Source organism: Typopeltis vanoorti, chromosome 10 (genome assembly GCF_054136105.1).
Source record: "Typopeltis vanoorti isolate ZY-2024b chromosome 10, IOZ_Tvanoo_1.0, whole genome shotgun sequence".
NCBI lineage: Eukaryota > Metazoa > Arthropoda > Arachnida > Uropygi > Thelyphonidae > Typopeltis > Typopeltis vanoorti.
Window position 1 is genome coordinate 88,347,085 of NC_143558.1, and position 13,151 is coordinate 88,360,235.

The 13,151-nt window shown below is 39.0% G+C and overlaps 1 protein-coding gene across 1 annotated transcript in view; it reads left to right on the forward strand.

Annotated features, from left to right (window-relative positions):
- The first annotated feature begins 6,781 nt into the window (after nt 1–6,781).
- Nucleotides 6,782–13,151, forward strand: part of LOC150102572 (putative glutathione-specific gamma-glutamylcyclotransferase 2) — an 80,803-nt gene continuing 74,433 nt past the window's right edge. The window contains exon 1 of the mRNA XM_090399061.1: nt 6,782–7,107. Coding sequence (XP_090255187.1) covers nt 6,973–7,107 — 135 coding nt within the window. The 5' untranslated portion in view covers nt 6,782–6,972. The remainder of the gene's footprint in view (nt 7,108–13,151) is intronic.

Below are 13,151 nucleotides of genomic sequence, written 5' to 3' on the forward strand. Positions count from 1 at the left end.
CTTAAAAATGAACTTATGAACCGTGCCCTGGCGGCACGCCCCCTTCGTAGCGGCGCTCGCATGCCCACTTTCGCCGGCCCTGTATATAAGTAACAAATAAATCCTGTAATGCATTTTACTTACAGGGAATAGGCAGAGCCCTTTTTGCCCTAACTAACGTTTGAAGACAGGCAGATGGACAGCAAATCTACGAGGGTGTGCTGAAAAAGTAAAGTTGTGATAATCACATTAGAACCATATAACTTACAAATTATTCTACTGAGACGTGTTATACTTGTTATAACGCTGCTGCTGCACCATTTGCAATCGTCTGAGAAAAATATGTTTCCCTTGTTGTAAGTAATTTTGTTCTAGGTGTTTATTAGAACTTCCCCCCCCCACCTCCTTCGTACATCCAAGAAGCTTTCACTGAACCAATGCTATCGGTGAACGAAGGCTACCGGTGAACTCGATTTTTTTGAGATGCAGAGTTAAAATCTAAATTTACAGAGAAATACCTGTTGCCTATGCCAGAATTGGCAACTCAGGAACCTGCCGATGAGAAAGCCTATAAACAGTCCTCTCGTCGGCTCATAGAATCGAACCTACAGCTGTCTTTCTTGGACAGCTTAGTGCCCTGGATGCAAATATCATTTCCACAGGACTGCACAGGCACTTTGCTATAGATCTTTTTTAAAAAAAAGGAAAAAAAATATATATATAATAAAATAAAAATAAGCTTGGTTTAAATATGCGTTTAGTTTTGCAGATACTCGGTATGTTGAGTCTTTTAAATGAAAAAAAATCGAATTAAGGATAAGACTGTCAACGAAGACTTACGATATACTGTAGAAGTGCTTTAGGTTATCAAAATTGGAGCTCATCTTGTCCGAGACCTTATATAAAACAGACTAATTTGGTAAACAGTTGCTGATTGGAAACTAGTCATTAAATACTGAATGTGTTAGAATGCCTTAATATTTGGTGCATCCCTTTCAGGGTATATACACAGTAGCGTAGCTAGGAGGAGAGGGAGGGGCGGTCCGCCACGGGAGGCACTTTGAACCTTTTTGAACTTTTGCAGTTAATTCTAAATTAGTCTCGGGAACTCAGTTCCAAATATAGTAATACTACTGCGAATTTTCCTCACAATTACTGTAAGTGTTGCTAGTTGTGAGAGGAGTTTTTCTAAATAAAATTGATTAAGAATTACCTACATTGCTATGAAACACACTTCGACAATATCATCGACGATTTTGCTAACAGAAAAATCAAGAAAAATAACATTTTAGATTGTTGAAATTAAAGTTTTACTTCAAAAGTAAACATAGTGTTTTAATTTATTTCCCTATACGTCATTTTGACTTTTTGTAGCATTTTTGGTGTGTATTGAGAGGGGCGGAAAACTTAGGAATCGCCCCAAGCGGCAAAAGCTCTAGCTACACCACTGTATATACACAAATACACAAGAAAATGATCGTATAAGCTGGTGTGAATTTTTTGGCCTAGTGCTCATACATATGATTCGCGATTCTGATATTTGATATAAAATGTAATTTAATGAACTCAACAAATATTTTTACTGGCAGTGAATAGTCCTACTGGTATAGTCAACCGGTTTGGTTCTTGAATAGGCTCATAAAAACTAATTCAGTAGGTAAGTTAACCTTTTTCGAAACAACTGCGATACGCTAGGCTTACTGCCATCAGCATCGCCATTGTTTCATTGCATCAGTTATTATTTTAGAAACTATCTATTATCACAATACGCTACAAATGGAAAGCATGTCCTGTTCTCCAGAACAAAACGTGGGTCCAACCACAGACCTGCCGTACGAGGAACTCACCTTCAATCAGCTCCTGGCTATTTTTAAGCATATTGGAAATCTGCTACACACAAAATGGCCAGGTAAGGTAGTAGTTCATGAAATCCAAGAAGTTGATACAGACGACATTAAACTTCTTGAACTACTCCAAGACAACGCTACTGAAAAAACAACAACGGCTGAAGATCATTCCCGTACTGACCACACTGATTTTCAGGAGGTTCGCGCAAGCAAAAAGCGCAAAACTGCGACCTCCGAATCACCAATTATAGATGTCATGGAAGAAGATGGCTCTGCCCCAGACTCACCTATCTCCGCAAGGGAAAAGATCCTCCCGATTATCCTGCGTGAGAAGAACAAATGGATGACTCTAAAGAACATAATGAACAACCAAAAGATCTCATATAACAATGCAAAGAATATCACAGATGGTGTAAAAATTCACCCTAAAACTATCACAGACTATCGTAGGTTAACAATAGAACTAAATTCCAGAGGAATTCAGTACCATACTTTTTCACTCGGTTCGGAAAAAAATCTCAAGGTTGTGATCAGAGGCGTACCTGAGGATGTCTCCACCGACGAAATCATCACAGACCTGCACTCGAGTAATTTACCACCAATCAAGGTCAGCAGGATGATCAGGAGGGACAAGACTCCAATGCCATTAGTGCTGATCGAGATCAGTCAAACCTATAAACACATATATGACTTGACAACCATCTATGGATTGAAAATCTCGGTAGAACCGTTAAGGAAGAGAGCTTCTACTGGGCAATGCCATAGATGTCAAAAGTTTGGGCATGCCCAGAAAATGTGTAGGGCCGAATTTAAATGTTTGAAGTGTGGGGTTGGTCACCCAACGAACACCTGTTCTAAACCAAAATCTACCCCTGCCAAATGTGCCAATTGTGGCGGTCCTCACACATCCAACTACAGAGGATGCTTGTACAATCCACGTAACAGGAAATCTGAAGAGGGAACATTCTCTCCTTCCATCAGTTCACCTACATCTGCGGCTACTTCACAGCCTCCTAAAGTTCAGAATAAAGACTCAGAAGCCCATCTGCTGAAAACTGAGGTCCCTCCAAAAACGACTCTAAATTGGCAGTCCAGGACATATGCGGATGTAACCCCCCCTAAACAGACATCTCTAGAACAGTCAACATCACGTCCAAATTTGACAGCTATCATTACCGCGTCCCTGGCAAATATGCTATTAGATTTCAGCAGATCTAATCCTTCACAAAGTTCTACTAACAGATTTCTAAAAGACACTCAAGTCATCATTTCAGCGCTCACTAATGAACGGTAAAAAATTAAAACCAGAAGCCCTAGAGATAATAGCCTGGAATGCAAACGGCTTAAGGAATAAGATCCTAGAACTCCCAAATTTTGCCCACAGACATCGGCCAGATGTTCTATTAATAAATGAAACGCATCTAAGACCAGCGGACAATTCCAAAATTTATGGATATCAGTCGTATAGAACTGACAGATCAACCCACAGAGGTGGAGGCATGGCAATTTTCATCAAGAATTTTATCTCTCATCACTCCATAAACATTCCTTCTACCTCCAATCTCGAGGTCACTGGCATCGAGATTCTCACGAGCTCAGTAGGCAAATTAAAAATTTTTGCAGCATACCATCCACCTCAAAAATCATTACTACCTTCTGATTTGAACGCTATATTTGATACTGGAGAGCCTACCATTGTGGCAGGTGATTTAAATGCCAAGCATTATACCTGGAATAGCCACTCCACTAACAAAAATGGACAGATACTACAGAACTATGCTGATTTCAACAACCTTCACGTAATAGGCCCTGCTGATCCCACCCATCACAACACCTATGGCAGGGCTGATGTATTGGACATAGCTATACTGCAGCACATCAGACTCCAATACAATTTAATGACAATCAATGATTTATCATCAGATCATAATCCAATACGGTTAAAATTAGGAAATCTTGAAAAATTATCCCCACCCTCTCACTCATTTATTCCTTGGGAAAGGCTCTCCAAGGTGCTTCCAAAATATATTGGTCCTGTTCCCATCATTAAGTCAAAAGAGGAAATTGATATAGCTGTCAAAAATCTAACAGAACAGATTACAGCAGCCTGTGCAGCAGTTACTACCCCTGCAACCACCCACAAATCCAACCACCTGCCTGAAGATACTATGAATCTGATTAGGGAAAAAAATATGGCTAGAAAAAGATACCATAACACTAGGGCACCACAAGATAAACGGGTCTTAAATAGGTTAAACTCTGCAGTGAGAGATGCACTCGCAGCTCATAGAACTCAACTCTGGGAAGAAAAACTGACCTCCATCTCCACTGACAGGCACTCTGTATGGAATCTTATCCGAAAGATCAAGAACAAAAATAAACCTCTTCCCCCTTTGCAAACAGATTCAGGTCTCATCCACACTGATGCTGATAAAGCTGAGGCAATAGCTAATCACCTTGAAAATCAATGCAAATCCGCATACGATCACCTTGACATTAGTTATATCTACAAGAAACACCGTAATGTCAGATATTCGCTCAAGTCTGCTCCCACACATTCTACTCAAATTACACCCACCTCACCTGCTGAAATATATGCTATTATTCAGAAATTCAAAAATAAAAAGGCTCCTGGACCCGACGGTATCTCCAACAAAGTTATAAAACTTTTACCTCGCAAAGTTATTGTTCATTTGGCAAACATAATCAACTCCATACTTCACTACAAGTATTTCCCTTCCTACTGGAAATTGGCGTACATTGTTCCAATTCATAAACCTGGAAAGGATCCCACTTTGCCACAGAATTACAGACCAATCAGTCTCATCTCTAATCTCGGAAAAATTGCTGAGAAGGTAATTCTTACTAGGCTTCAAGATTCTGTACTCCGGTTAAACATCCTGCCTGAGGAGCAGTTTGGCTTCAGACAGTTGCATAGTACCACAAACAAATACACAGATTGGTGGAACATATCATTACAGGTTTTAACTGGCGTCAATGCACTGGGGCTGTTTTCCTAGACTTAGCCAGTGCATTTGGCAAGGCTTGGCATTATGGCTTACTATACAAGCTTATATCATCCGGTGTTCCAATCGGAATCATTCAACTCATCAAGACGTACCTCTGCGATAGACGCATGCAAGTGAGATTAAGTGGAGTAGTGTCCTCACAGAAACACATCTTGGCTGGAGTTCCACAAGGGTCCTTTCTAGCACCAATCCTATTCCCCTTATACCTGCATGATATACCACACAACCCATTATCTTCAATTAAAGCTCTTTACGCTGATGGCACGGCAATATTGGCCAGATCATTAAAGCCTCACTTAGCCATCAAGAAACTGCAAGAAAACCTACTGCAAATAGAACAATATTTTGCCAAATGGCGACTCCAGGTGAATCCTCAGAAGAGCGTAGCCGTCTTATTCTCTAGAAGATCAGTGCTTCCCAAAGAAGATATTCTCCTCCTTAACACAAAAATTCAGTGGAAAATAGAGATCAAGTATCTCGGTGTAGTAATGGACAGTAAACTGACTTTCAACTCCCATATCAAGACTCTCTGTGCAAACACATCAAAAACCATAGCCCAGCTCTATCCGCTAATAAACAGAAACAGTAAACTGAGCACCAGAATCAAACTTCTCATATACAAACTGATGGTTCGTCCAATACTCACCTATGCCTCACCGGCCTGGAGCCATACTTCAAACTCAAATATCATTAAATTACAACGCATTCAGAACAAGTCTTAGAATGATCCTGGGCGCTCCATGGTTCATCCGAACTGTCCAACTGCACCGCGACACGGAGGTCCCCTATATCTACACCTTCATGCAAACTATAGCAACCAAATTCTTTTCAAAAGCAACGGTGCATCCTAACAGACTGATCCCACTGGCCGCTGACTATGATGCAATGGACTATTCTAAGCACAAAAGACCTAAAGCCATCCTCAACCCCCCGCTGAGGGGGTTGAGGATGGCTTTAGGTCTCCTAGCCCACTCAGGGCTAGGAGACCTAAATGCAATCTCCTAGCCCACTCAGGGCGAGCAATATAGCTCATAAACTCTTTCTACTCACAGTCTCTATTAAGATAGCCGGGAATACGAAAAGCTTTTGCTTCACCCGTTAAGCCAGAAATGTTACTAGTTACTAGTAAAATGATCGTAAGGGTGAATTAAGGTTCTGAGCAACACAGAGTAACTTGCTGATGTCGCAATGTTCAAATACATAGCTTTAAATATATATTATGTTTGCATTATACATATCATAAATAAATTTTTGGTGTGTATCGAGAGGGGTGGCAAAAGCTCTAGCTACACCACTGTATATACACAAATACACAAAAAAATGATCATAAGGGTGAATTAAGGATCTCAGCAACACAGTAATTTGCTAATGTTGCAATGTTCAAATACATAGCTTTAAATATATATTATGTTTGCATTATACATATCATAAATAAGTATTACGTGCAGACTTTGTGGATGCGGTTATTTTTTACACATTTTATCCAAAATGAGATTTTTATTTTTTTTAATAACACATATATAGTATAAGGAAACTATGCGAATTTACCAATTTTTATATATGCTAATACAGATATTTTCCCTTCATTCCGCACAAATTCAGTCTAGGAAATAAACAGGATTGTTATAAAATTAGTTACAATGTATAAAAGATCGTGGCGAAAATATATGAATTAAACAGTAACCAGAGAGACTGTGTTAACCTCGATTTCTGAATAGTCTAAAGAACGCATCAGCACATGAATCTGTGCACCAGTTTTAATATTATCACGTTTACCATAGCTGCAGATGACCGCTTCAAATTTGGAACACAAATACTATTGTGATAACCTATTTCACATGGGATATTGGTTCACGCGCTCTACGCTCCAAACAAACGTGACATTTGACACCTATTGGTACCGAAACTACCGGCCTGCCTCACTTCCTCCTACAGTGATCATGCAAACGCTTAGATCGGTTGCATCAGCTGTAGGTTTCTTTCGTCAAGTGAGTTAGCCTCTAGAAGCCACGTTCACTGCGTCTGAGAAGAATGTCAAGAATTGAAAGCGTTCATCTTGTGTTACCTGTTCGAAATTAATACTTTACTCTCGGTTTGTAAAGAACAAGCTATTAAAGATGTGGATATTCGGATACGGTTCGCTAGTATGGAACCAAGGATTTGAATACCGGAATAGTGAGGTTGGTTACATCAAAGGGTACGTGCGGAGATTTTGGCAAGGGAACAATGTCCACAGAGGAACATTAGAGAAGGTAAGGAACTTAAATATTTGACTTCAGCTTTGTAAAGAACATCCTGAGAAGTTTGTAAAATCAGCGTGTGTGTGTGTGGGGGGGGGAATTGATAAACTGGGGCGTTAATCCAGAAATCATTCCGAGAGTAATCATCCTTCTTCTACATTGTATAATAAACATATCGTACCGTGTTTTATATTTTATGCATGTGTATCCGCGCTCTTTATAGAGCTTAAGGATGAATGTGTGTGCGCGAACAGGCCGGGGGGGGGGGGTGGACAGCAGAAGGAAAAATGGGGGATATGCACATTTTAAAAAGGGACTTCTTTTTAAGCTCTCGAGTGGTCATTAAAAGAATGCTGTTGGCAGTTTTTTTCCGAAAACGTACTGTATTGAAAAAGTACTATGTTTTGTTAAGCAAAGTCCCTTGACCATTAACTCGTTCATTGCGATTAAACTGCTGAAAGGTATTTATAGATTGAAATGGGAGGAATTAACTCATTCACTACTAATTCAGCATCCACTCTCCTTATGCTCTTTCCCAGTCCATCTTGCATTCCTCTTCATGCATTCTCATCTCACACGCCATTCTCCTTTGCATTCACAAACACTTCATTCTCACCTATTCCATTTTCCTGCTCATTCATATCATCTCTTACTACTTTTTCAGCAACAGTCGTTGTTTCATTCACATTAAATGCAGTCCATCCATTTTATACAATTCCATCTATCCCTTGGATACATCTTGCATTCATGCATTAACATTCATGCAGTCTGCCAACATTCCATCCATGAGTTTTGCTTGCTGTTTCACTATTAGATCACCAACTCACTGAAATTCCCCCCCCCCCATGTCAATCCTATAACCATTATTATTATTACACCTCCATGGAGCCGACAGACTATCGTGGGAGGTTCATTCAACTGATAACATATTTATCATATAGAATCTTAAAATCCTTAACACTCCTTGTATTATTAACAACATATTCTGGTAATGCATTCAATTCACTGAAAATTCTCCATGTAAAAAAACCTATTCCTCACATCCCTCTTCACCACACTTTTACATAACTTCCAGGAATGACCTCTGGTTCTTCCCCCTCTCACCTTCTATTCTTTTTATAATCCCCCTTGGATTAATCTGATAAAATCCTCTCACTAACTTAAATGTCTTCATCATATCACTTCTTTTCCTCCTATCCACATTTCTTCAACCTCTCTCCATAGCCAGTAGTCCAAAGTCCTGATATTGCCTTAGCCACTTGTCTCTGGATCCTCTCCAATGTTTCCACATCACACTGAAAACCAGGTGATGAAATCTGAGTACAATAATCCAAGTGAGGTCTGATCAGTGCTTTACACAATGGCACAACCACTTCTTTGTCCCTACATGTTAGAGTACTTTATCATAGCAGCACTATGATGTGCAGCCTTTGCAACACTAGTAATATGCCCTGTAAACTTCAGTTTGCTCTCAACCATCACTCCCAAATATCTAATCTCATCCACTTCCTGCAGTACGGCACCATCGATATAGTACACAGCTTTATATTTCTGCAGTCCAAAATGCAACACCTTGCACTTATTGATATTAAAACTACAACCCTACTCCAGTATCCAAGTAAAAAGTCCACTGAAATCTTCCTGAAGGGAATTAACATTGGCAGTGCTACTTATAATTCTTCCCAACTTTGTATTATCAGCAAACAGCTAAAGATTCCCAGTCAGTCCACATGATATATTGTTTACAAACAAGTTAAACAGCAGGGGCTCAAGAACAGAACCCTGCTGCAGGCTAATGGTTACCCCCCTTTTTGGAGACACTGCTCCATCATACACAACCTGCTGGTATCATTCAGACAACCAATCTCTGATCCATTTAACCAATATACTATCTATTACCATCCTCTGCAACTTGTACACCAACTTATCTATCAAACCTTTTTTGCAAAGTCCAAGAATATCACTGTATATGATTTTCCCTTATCTGACACACTTGTTACCTTATCATAAAATGCACGCTAAGACAGGACTTACCCTTTACAAATCCATGCTGACTATCATAAAGAATGCTATGTCCATTAACCCAATCCTATATTTTATTTGTTACCAATCTCTCCAACAGCTTGACCACAACTGCAGTTATACAGACTGGTCTATAAGTTGGAGCCTTTTGTCCTAGAACCATGCTTGTGGAATGGTACTATTTTGCCTTCTTTATACTCCTTAGGAACCCTACCCACTATAAGACCTTCCTTAAATAACCAGGTCAAGGGCATAGCCAACTGTGGTGCACATTCCTTAAGAATATGTGCTGATGTGTCATCCATTCCCACAGTCTTATTAATATCTAACCCAACCATCATCTGATATACCTCTGATTCTTTCGCTTCCAATTCTCCTAATCCTTGCCTCTCTTCTATATATTGCATTGCGTCATTTACACCAGTATGGTATACACTGATAAAGTGCTTATTCGATAATTCCACTATATCCTTTGCAGCTGTTATTCTGCTGCCATGACTATCCACCAGCGTTAACCTCCCACAATTATTCTTTCTCTTGCTTGCCATATAGCGGAAAGATCCTCTTGAGTTAACCTTGGGCTGACCCAGCCAATCACCTCTCATAGTACACCTTTTCTTTCTTTATCATGCTCATCATCTTTCTAGCCTGCACTTAATACTCTTCATGGATCGGATCACCACCAACTGTTTTGTACTTCCTCCATAACATTTTCTTTTCCAGCACAGCTTGCTTGATTTCACTGTCCATCCATTTCACCCCTACTCTGTTTATTTGTTTAACTCTTGGTATGCAGTTATACATTGCTTTTGTTAGATACTGCCTTGTGAGTTTCCATGCATTGTCAACATCTTTTCCACTCAGCTCATCTACCCAACATATTGATGCTAGCTGACTACAAAACTTCCTATAATCACCTGCTTTATACTTCCACATGTATCCATTTTTGGCAGTAACCTTTTCTTGTTTCATCAATTCCTAAACAAGTACCTCATGATCACTCTCACCAACTGGCGACAGTGTCAACACCTCTTTAACAACTACATCTTGTGAAGTTATCACCAAATCCAAAACATTAAAGCCTTAGGCTGCTTCAGTCACATGCTATTTAAGATACGTATCTCTCAGAAATTCCACAAACTCACTCTCCTTGTTCCCATACACTATCTCCATCCTTCCATTCTATATTCCTGTAATTAAAGGAAATCTTCTAATTTGGCAAAAAATTTCACACTTGGTATTCTCTGCATTCCCTGGCCTATAACAGCATCCTATCAGATATACTAACCTGTTTATTTCACCTTTACACCACACAGATTCAGAATCTGTGCAACTTCCGCACTTTACGGACACAATTCCTCTGCAATCATTAACAGCACTCCCCATCTTGCTTCACATTTCTATTCTTCCAGAAAATTATATATCCTTGTATTTCTATTCCTGACACAATATCCTCCTCGGACAACCAACTTTCACTTATTCCAATTATTTTTGGGCATACTGACTCAATCAATGCAAAAACTCAGCTCTCTTGTTTCGAATCCTCCTTACATTTGTGTATGAACATAATAATCCCTGGATGTTTGAGGCCATTTTACCAGCACCAACATTCTGTATATAAAGTAATAATAAAAACAACACAACATCATTAAAATGTGTATACAATAAAAGTAAACATTCTAACTATTAATAGTTTCTTCATTTCTATTTATTATGGGTACAGGCGTTTCCTTTTTTCTCCTTTCTTTCATAAGAATACAGCTATTAGCATTCTACTATTGTTTCTTTGTGATATGACCTTCCCGAGTGTAACTTTGTCTATGTAAATAAGTAATTTTTTCCTTCTCAAACTGCAAACATCTCAGTGAAGTGACAACCAATCCCTGACGGACACTTTGATTTGTTCATACAGTTCCACTTTCATTATTTGTGATCTTAAACTTAGTTTTGATCAATATATAATAAATTCTCTATATTATTCCCATCTTTCGTTTCCTTCGTCAAGCAATTGCTTATTCACTAACATTGAATAATTCATTTTACGATATTTGTTTATTGTTTCTTGCAGCAAAGAACTTAAAAGTTCTCTAAGTTTATTTTTGCCTATGCTTGGCATTGTTTACATCATACAAATTCTAGTAATAAAAACATGAAAATAAAGTTGTAAAACAAAACATTATCCTAGTGAAAATTAATAAGTTACATTGCATGCTGTATACTCTGGTAATAAATACATCTGTTGATGAAGATGTCATCACTGGTAGTATTTCTTCAATTCCAGTACTGAAACTTAACAACCATTTTATATATAAATGTGCAATGTGTGATTTCCACTGATGTGAAATATTAGCTGTTATTTCTTCCTCTAAGTTGCATTGAATACCTCATTAATGTAATGGAACATGATGGGTGTAAAGCTGAGCAGAAACATTTCTGCTTATTTAGCTGTTGATCCACTGAAATTGACACTGGTTTCACAACCATAAAACTAATAAAAAAAAAACTACTACACAATTCACTTCAAATGTAACCAAAACACCAAATCTGAAAAGGTATTGGTGTTTGGTACTTGTTGACTATATTTCTGGTGTTGGTTTTTTCATGTTTTTGGGTGTTTTTGTTTGTGTTGTGATGTATTTGTTTCACTGACTTTAAATGGTTAGGTTAGCACTCTGAGGAGATGGTGGCTCTGAGAGAGCTAACTAACCTGACCAACAAGTACCAAACACCTCTGGCCTGCAGCCCTTGGAGACTAATATGCACTCATCCATCTGCCCTGTCCAATCTCAAAAAAAACACACCCATCCACTAGCCTTCCTGCTGTGCTCCACCTCAAAAACACCCATCCACCTTGTGGGCACATCACTGGAAATGACATCACAGAAACAACTGACACGCCTCCCCCCCTGGTTTCCACATCACACCCTCCAATCTTCTCCAGCTCAAAAACACCAACCTCAAAAATGCACTCATCCACTGTGCCCCTCAAAAAAACACCCGCTGCTTAAAATAAAACCACCCTGCCTGCCATCTCCAAGACACACCTATCACCTTAAAAAAAACCACTCACCCTGCCTGTTCCCTCATTATACATACTTACCCCACAAAGCCAACACACACACGTACGTACGTGCCCTCCTTCATGCCACATTTATAAAAATATTAACTGCAATTCCTAATATAATACATTAAGTAAGAAAACAATCATCACAAACAAAAGCACAATAAAGAGAATCTTGTAAGTAAGTCACTTAAAGAAACACCACTAATTGAAAGCATGAAAAACAAATAACCAGCCAAATAGCTAGCTAAAATAAAAATTAAAACAAAATTATCCACATAACAGTTTTTCTTCTTTCACCTAGTGGTGCATAATGGTTCCTAATTTTCCACTTCACTGCATACCATAATGACGTTGCTTCTGGCGATGTTGGATAGAACCGCTGACTAGGTCATGTGATGTTGCTTAGACAGTGAATATTGGAGAGCAGGCAATCGTCGTATAGTGAGACCACATGTACACATGCATACACACATAATTCCCCCTATAGGAATCAGCACTCTTTCCTCCTCCCCCACTTGGAGAGCAGTGAATGAGTGAAATGATGGGTTGCTAGAGATGGTCATGAGTGCTCTGTCAGTGAATGAGTTTGAGAGCTATTGTGTGAGTAAAGTTTAGAGCGAGCCTCCCACAATGTCTCCATGGAGATGCCCTTATTATAATAACAATTCCTTGAAAAATCCATGTGTTAAGGCTTAAGTGCTGGGAGAAACTCATGTTAAAGGCTCAATGGAGTGAAACAACACTATGAAAGGATTAAAGATGTTAAATAATTCTTTCAATATTTCATCTCAGTCACTGAGACATCCAAGTTCCTACAAGTTGACTTACTATGGACAGCCAGTAAGATCAGCCAACATCTGCTTGGATGATGATGATAATGATTTATGGTTTTAATTACATGACAGCAGAGGTCATACTGCACCATATCAAAAGTTATAACAGTACACAAAATAAGACAATCACACACATT